The 8,197-nt window shown below is 41.6% G+C and overlaps 1 protein-coding gene across 6 annotated transcripts in view; it reads left to right on the forward strand.

Moving 5' to 3' along the window:
- LOC129829837 (sodium-coupled neutral amino acid transporter 3-like) overlaps positions 1 to 8,092 on the forward strand; it is a 50,564-nt gene extending 42,472 nt beyond the window's left edge. For 5 of the 6 annotated variants that reach the window (XM_055891800.1, XM_055891803.1, XM_055891798.1 and 2 more), the window contains 6 exons: positions 4,938 to 5,017; positions 5,168 to 5,268; positions 5,471 to 5,595; positions 6,025 to 6,169; positions 6,386 to 6,489; positions 6,631 to 8,092. In XM_055891800.1, coding sequence (XP_055747775.1) covers positions 4,938 to 5,017; positions 5,168 to 5,268; positions 5,471 to 5,595; positions 6,025 to 6,169; positions 6,386 to 6,489; positions 6,631 to 6,735 — 660 coding nt within the window. In that variant the 3' untranslated portion in view covers positions 6,736 to 8,092. The remainder of the gene's footprint in view (positions 1 to 4,937; positions 5,018 to 5,167; positions 5,269 to 5,470; positions 5,596 to 6,024; positions 6,170 to 6,385; positions 6,490 to 6,630) is intronic. The other variant, XM_055891801.1, reaches the window with a different exon arrangement.
- The last annotated feature ends 105 nt before the right edge of the window (positions 8,093 to 8,197 follow it).

Consider the following 8,197-nt stretch of genomic DNA (forward strand, 5'->3'; position numbering starts at 1 on the left):
TCGGATTCTGCACCAAGAGGTTTTCAAAATGTATTTTTCCCAAGGGGTGTTTTCGATAGATACCCCTCATTGGGAGAAGACAGTGTGGTCAGTGGGGAAGGCAATGTCACCTGTGACCATTCATGGTTGGTTTTCCAATCCATCAGTGAGAGTAAACGATCGATCAAGTCTACTCTGAGTAGCAGGGGTTCAGATTCGAGGCTGGTAACATACACAGGGTGAACAAGCGATACGTCCTGGAAGTGTAGTTTCAGCATGATTCTCAATGTGAGAGGTGAGGTAGTCTGAGTGAAACCTCGAAGTGTAGTGTCTCATCGTTCCACTTTTAATCAACGTTTAGTTGGCTTCAAAGACCTTTTCAGATTATTGAACAATGTTTGAGAGATGAGCGATATTGTCACGCCTTACTCAATTAGCGCATGACAAGTTAAGCAGCCTTCCAGGACTGTTTCCAGGTATGGCCGTTTAGAGTTGCGTTTCGTGGACATATTCCCCACAAAGTGGAGTGGTCGTTTGCAACAACGTGATGTGTCATTTCTGTTCAAGGTGGAAGCAGATCGACTTTTCAGATTTTGAGTGGGCTTGGCTTTAGCAAAGCTTTTGACCTTTTTCTTCGCAACCTTTGTATCAGAGTCTATAGACAAAGCCTGTGGGCTTGTTTCTTGATTGAGCGTGCCCTGGATAGGGTCTTGAGTGAGAGCGGGAGAAATTCGATTTTTAATGTCCTTGCTAAGGGTGTTAATTCCTGCAGACCTGGTGTCCAGACCAGACCTGTGTTTGACAGTGTTAGCCAGTGAGCTATTGTGTTTGCACGTCGTAGAACCACTTAATTCTAATTTCAAAGCTGTGGCAAGTTAGCATAGTCGTTTAGCACGTGTTGCTGTTGTAAATTAATGAACCTCGTCACGTGTCTATTCGATGTTCGCTTCAACAGGTAAAGCCTGACAGAACCCGCAGTGTTCAGATAGCCATCCAATGTATCCTCTCTGTCAGCTAGGAACGTTTCAGTGTCGTTTGGCTGAACTGGAACGGAGTGAAAGGTGGGGAAATTTTTGCCGAGTTTGTCAAGGCGTTCCACGCCCAGCGGGTGGGGAGGGTTACTTCATCCTGTGGGGAAATTGTGGCCGAAAGGCCAAGAGGAGAAGCCAAGCTTTGGCTTTGTTGGCGAAGAGGCACCATATTACTCAGTGCCGAATGGCCAAGAGGAGAAGACTGAGGGACACATGAGGGAGGCAAAGTCTGAGACCTTTTATTGTCTTCACTCCTTTGAGTACCGGGATCCGGTTGCTTAGTTGGGTAGTCACGCTGTAGCGTGTGACCATTCTGGAATTCCACCAGATTGTACCTAAGGGTGATATTCTGCTACATTGCAGAGTCCGCTTGAGCGCTTAGAGTACTGATTTTGGACACGTGAGTGTCACACTTGCTCCTTTCAGTCTCATATTTATCTGTCATGGTTTGCCGATAGAGGTCTTGAGTACGGAGCGAGAGATTCAGTGATGAGATTTTCTCCGCTTGCTTATCAATATTTCCATCTTCATCACCTGAGTTCTCTCATCATTCATTAGGTTAGTGACTTCAATGAGTTCTGCTGATTTGTCATCCAACTTAGTCATTGTGTTCATTAACTGATCGTCTTTGGTCTGCAGCATTTGGAGTAGAACATTGTTACTTTGAGTAACGTTCAACAAAACTGCATGCATGTTTGTAGATAACTCGTCAGATTTATCTAGTTTGGCGTGGACATCTTCGTATTTAGTTTTGACTAAATCAAGATGTTCCTGTGAAAAACGATTTTGTTCCTGTTGAAGACGATTTTGTTGAAGAGTTTGTGCTCGTTCCTTGTCATAAGTTTTTGCAATTACATTTAATTGTTCAGTTTTCAAATGCAGTTCCATATTTAGCACCAGTCTCAACGTCAGCATTGAAGAGGTGACTCCGGGATGCCTGCCATCTAGGCAGAGTTGCAAAGAAAAAGCCATATCTCAGACTGGCCAATAAAAAGAAAAGATTAAGATGGGAAAAAGAACACACACTGGACAGAGAAACTCTGCCTAGAAGGACAGCATCCCGGAGTCGCCTCTTCACTGTTGACGTTGAGACTGGTGTTTTGTGGGTACTCTTTTACTATTTTTTTTCATGCAATTTCTCGCATGGAATAGCCTTCATTTCTCAGAACAATAATAGACTTGAATGCACATTTGTGGCCTGCTGGAGGTCATTTTGCAGGGCGCTGGCAGTGCACCTCCTTGCACAAAGGCAGAGGTAGCGGTCCTGCTGCTGGGTTGTTGCCCTCCAACGGCCTCCTCCACGTCTCCTGATGTACTGGCCTGTCTCCTGGTAGCGCCTGCATGCTCTGGACACTACGCTGACAGACACAGCAAACCTTTTTGCCACAGTTCGCATTGATGTGCCATCCTGGATGAACTGCACTACCTGAGCCACTTGTGTGGGTTGTAGACTCCGTCTCATGCTACCACTAGAGTGAGAGCACTGCCAGCATTCAAAAGTGACCAAAACATCAGCCAGGAAGCATAGGAACTGAGAAGTGGTCTGTGGTCACCACCTGCAGAATCACTCCTGTTTTGGGGGGTGTCTTGGTAATTGCCTATAATTTCCACCTTTTGTCTATTCCATTTGTACAACAGCATGTGAAATTTATTGTCAATCAGTGTTGCTTCCTAAGTGGACAGTTTGATTTCACAGAAGTGTGATTGACTTGGAGTTACATTGTGTTGTTTAAGTGTTCCCTTTATTTTTTTGAGCAGTGTATTATCAAATCAATTCTCAATGTGTAATTATTCCATGATTAAACAAATCACGGAATACTAATTAACTTAGGAAGGCACCACGGGAAAATGTTGTTTATAGAGTTGCAATTTCCCAACTATAGCTCTAAAGATATTTTATTATCTTATCATTTACAGTCGTCTATTAATGTATTATTTCCTCACCAGTCTCATTCCTGAACGTCACAAACCCTTGGATATCTGCACAAACCCTACCATCATAAATCATGAATCAGCTAAAAACAACTATATACAGTTGAAGTCGGAGGTTTACATACACTTAGGTTGGAGTCATTAAAACTAGTTTTTCAACCACTCCACAAATTTCTTATTAACAAACTATAGTTTTGGCAAGTCGGTTAGGACATCTACTTTGTGCCTGACACAAGCAATTTTTCCAACAATTGTTTACAGACAGATTACTTCACTTATAATTCACTGTATCACAATTCCAGTGGGTCAGAAGTTTACATACACTAAGTTGACTGTCCCTTTAAACAGCTTGGAAAATTCCAGAAAAGGATGTCTTTGGCTTTAGAAGCTTCTGATAGGCTAATTGACATCATTTGAGTCAATTGGAGGTGTACCTGTGGATGTAGTTCAAGGCTTACCTTCAAACTCAGTGCCTCTTTGCTTGACATCATGGGAAAATCAAAAGAAATCATCCAATACCTCAGAAAAATAATTGTAGACCTCCACAAGTCTGGTTCATCCTTGGGAGCAATTTCCAAATGCCTGAAGGTACCACGTTCCTCTGTACAAACAATAGTATGCAAGTATAAACACCATGGGACCACGCAGCTGTCATACCGTTCAGGGAAGGAGACGGATTCTGTCTCCTAGAGATGAACGTACTTTGGTGCGAAAAGTGCAAATCAATCCCAGAACAACAGCAAAGGACCTTGTGAAGATGCTGCAGGAAACGGGTACAAAAGTATCTATATCCACAGTAAAACGAGTCCTATATCGACATTACCTGAAAGGCCGCTCAGCAAGGAAGAAGCCACTGCTCCAAAACCGCCATAAAAAAGCCAGACTACGGTTTGCAACTGCTCATGGGGACAAAGATCATACTTTTTGGAGAAATGTCCTCTGGTCTGATGAAACAAAAATAGAACTGTTTGGCCATAATGACCATCGTTATGTTTGGAGGAAAAGGGGGGAGGCTTTCAAGCCGAAGAACACCATCCCAACCGTGAAGCACGGGGATGGCAATATCATGTTGTGTGGGTGCTTTGCTGCAGGAGGGACTGGTGCACTTCACAAAATAGATGGCATTGTGAGGAAGGAAAATCTGTAGATATATTGAATCAACATCTCAAGACATCGGTCAGGAAGTTAAAGCTTTGTCGCAAATTAGTCTTCCAAATGGACAATGACCCCAAGCATACTTCCAAAGTTGTGGCGAAATGGCTTAAGGACAACAAAGTCAAGGTATTGGAGTGGCCATCACAAATTCCTGATCTCAATCTTATAGAAAATGTGGGCAGAACTGAAAAAGCGTGTGCGAGCAAGGGGGCCTACAAACCTGACTCAGTTACACCTTCTCTGTCAGGAGGAATGGGACAAAATTCGCCCAACTTATTGTGGGAAGCTTGTGGAAGGATACCTGAAACATTTGACCCAAGTTAAACAATTTAAAGGCAATGCTACCAAATACTAATTGAGTGTATGTAAACTTCTGACCCACTGGGAATGTGATGAAAGAAATAAAAGCTGAAATAAATCATTCTCTCTACTATTATTCTGACATTTCATATTCTTAAAATAGTGATGATCCTAACTGACCTAAGACAGGACATTTTTGGGATAAAATGTCAGGTATTGTTAAGAAGTTTAAATGTTTTTGGCTAAGGTGTATGTAAACTTCCGACTTCAACTGTATATACAGATCTTCACAGGAGAGTTATGACAGTGTACTTTGAATAATTGATTTGTTTAACACTTTTTGGTCACTACATGATTCCATATGTGTTATTTAATAGGTTTGATGTCTTCACTATTATTCTAAAATGTAGAAAATAGTACAAATAAAGAAAAGCCCTTGAATGAGTGGGTGTGTCCTAACTTTTGACTGGTAGTGTATGTTTTTACTACACTCAAATGAGCGTCTAGTTATGTTTATAAATTTGGTCTGATTTCCTTCAGACAGCATATACCATCCCTATCCTGGCTTTTGCTTTTGTCTGCCACCCTGAGGTGCTTCCCATCTACACAGAGCTACAAGAGTAAGTCATGATCTGACACAACTGAGATTAGAGATGCAACACATATCCCTATGATTCACACACATACTACAGTAGACTCTACTGTCATATTCAGGTACTAACTACCTCCAAATTCAGGTACTAATCTATGTCTGTCCACTGTGACCTTAGTGCCACCAAGAAACGCATGCAGACAGTTGCCAACATCTCCATTCTGGCCATGTTCGTTATGTACGGGCTAACCGCTATCTTTGGTTACCTTACCTTCTTTGGTAAGATACTGCTCCTGAAGCAATGAGAATAATGAAGTAATTATTATGTTCAGACTGTTCACTCATGTTGTTACTGTGTTGTTACCATATTGAGAAGTCTGGAATTGGAGAACTGGTGTATGAATTTATGGTTATGACTGTTTTAAGGCATACATGTGTGTGTTGAAGTATAACCACCATTCTCTGTTTCTCTGTGTTTTAGGTGGAGTAGAGTCCGAGCTCCTTCATACATACATTAAAGTGGACCCCTTGGACACACTGATCCTGTGTGTGCGTATGGCTGTGCTGGTGGCTGTTACTCTTACTGTCCCTGTGGTTCTCTTTCCGGTGAGACTCAAATTACAAGCAGGTAGAGGTGGGCAACAGCTACCAGAACAGTGTGTGCTTGCTTGTGTTTATGTATTATTATATTGGCTTGAAGGGTCCAGTAATGTTACAATAATGCATCCTTACTCTGAAGTCACTGCAGTGTGAGTATGAGGATAATGAAGCTCTTGACCTGCAATACCCTTCTGCTATGGTCGCTAATTGGCTGACAGGTTTCAGGAACGTATCTGACATGCTTCTCCTGAGACATGGTTTGTGTCCCAAATGGCACCCTATTCCCTATATAGTGCACTAATTTTGACCAGGGCCCACTGAACTCTGGTTAAAAGTAGTGCACTACGTAGGGGAATAGGGTGTCAATTAGGACGTAGCCAGGGTGTATGACGCAGGTCTGGTGCCATCTCTCTGTCCCTCCACCCCCCTCTTTAGATTCGCAGGGCCCTGCTGCAGCTGCTGTTCCCTGAAAAGCCCTTCCACTGGGCTCGCCACATCACCATTGCTGTGTGTCTCCTTATCATCGTCAACCTACTGGTTATCTTCGTGCCCACCATCCGAGACATTTTCGGTATCATTGGTAAGTGTGCAGAGACAGAGACCTGTAAAATGATTCTGGTTTCAATGCAAACCTAGTTTAGATTCACAGACTATTGTTATCCAAAGTAGAAACTATGACCTCTAATAGTTTTATTCCTATAGAAAATGTTCACATTCAACTTCCCTCCACCTCTTCACCCCTCCCTTCCCCACTCCCTCCCTCCCTTCGTCCATCTATTCCCCCTTCCCAACCCAGGGGCGACCTCTGCACCCAGCCTGATCTTCATCCTCCCGGGAATCTTCTACATCAGGATTGTTCCTGAAGAAACGGAACCTCTAAAATCCAAACCAAAGATTATGGTAAAACCTCAATCCGTTGTCTCATCTTGTTTAGCGATGTAGCAGTAAATAGTCTTTAGTAATTAGTCATGCTTACTATATGAATTAATGTCAGAAAATGCACTGTCATCCATCTCTTTGCCTCCCCCTCTCTCCCTGCAGGCTTCCTGTTTTGCTGTCTTAGGCTTCATCTTCATGGTGATGAGTACGTCATTCATCATTATTGATTGGGTGTCCGGAGAGTCTCGGAGTGGAGGCGGACACTAGCAACAGACAACAATAAACAAGAATACCAAAATGCCAACCAAAGCTCTCCCAAACATCAAATTCTCCCCGACGTGCCCATTATTTGACCATAGCCAAATGACAGGGTCTCGGCTGGACATGGAAAATAATATATACTGAACAGAAATATAAACGCAACATGTAAAGTGTTGGTCCTATATTTCACGAGCTGAAATAAAATATCCCAGAAATGTTCCATATTTTTATTCAGTGTATAATTTAACTTCCCCCACAAGATGGCATTATGCTCCATGTGGTGAAGAAAACAGAAGCAGCAGCACAACAACACAAAGCAACAGTTCTGAGGTGACAAACATTGTGGTTTGCTTTTAGGATGTTGTTTTGAGGCACTAGTATAGTTGTCACTGGGACAACGGGTTTAAGTGAAATGTGTACTATTTTGACACGAGAAACAATGAGAAACCGTAGGAATTGTCTTCTAAGGGTAATGATAGTATTTCTGTTATAAGTGTACCAATAAATGGCTTCATCATTGCCAAAGTCATCATTACCTTCCTCATCTACCTCCCTTGAATCCTCAGTGAGATATTTGTATACGTAAGGAAATCAAATGCATCTAATATTCTGGCATTCTGCAGATTTTCTCTTTCTGGTAAAGTTTGACTTTTCAAACAAGATTACAGAATGTTATGTAATTTGCTCTATTCCTGTCATTCAATGACTGTCTGTTGTTTTTAGTGCAATCAAATCCAGTGTTTTTGCCCTATGCTCATATACATAGTGATAGGTGTATTGATTCCACAGCCTCCAGATGTGATCATTATTGTTAGTTGTTCCATGATACCAAACTCATGTTAGGATAACACAATTGAGAGATGTTCCTATGAGTGCAGTTATCAGCAGTGATAATGCCAGAAACCCTCCCAATTATTCATGACTGATTATTTTAAAAGCTTTCATTTAAACTCTATTTATATTATGTCCAGTAACTTGAATTGGATATTTAAAACGTTTCTATTGTTTATATCTATCATGTTGTATATACAACAAATGTACTCCTAGTCATCATGAATATGAAAGGAAAGGGCTGTTTGTGTGAGCATACATGCTAATGTCCACTCAACACAAACAAATACTGACCTCAGCTTCGCTTGTCAGTCAGACTCAAGAGCAGAAGTAATACAATGTCTCCTGCTATCTTTAGACTTGGCTTTTCTGAGTAAGTCTGTGAGAGCTCAGACAAACTGAGTCCTGTATCAGACGTGGTAAGCTGAACTATGGACCAACATTTTTAAGAGAGAATGGAGTCTGTGTTTTTTTATTTGGTCTTAAAAAAATGTTTATGTTATTTGTCCAATAAAAGTTTAATGTAATTACATTTTTTGAATCTGATTTGTTCTCTTTTCTAATAAATTTCCCATTGAAAATTGGGGTCTGAGTAGCGTAAATTGAGGACCTGAGAAGAGTTTGCCATTTTTAGCAA

This window comes from Salvelinus fontinalis, chromosome 31 (genome assembly GCF_029448725.1).
Source record: "Salvelinus fontinalis isolate EN_2023a chromosome 31, ASM2944872v1, whole genome shotgun sequence".
In the NCBI taxonomy this organism is placed as follows: domain Eukaryota; kingdom Metazoa; phylum Chordata; class Actinopteri; order Salmoniformes; family Salmonidae; genus Salvelinus; species Salvelinus fontinalis.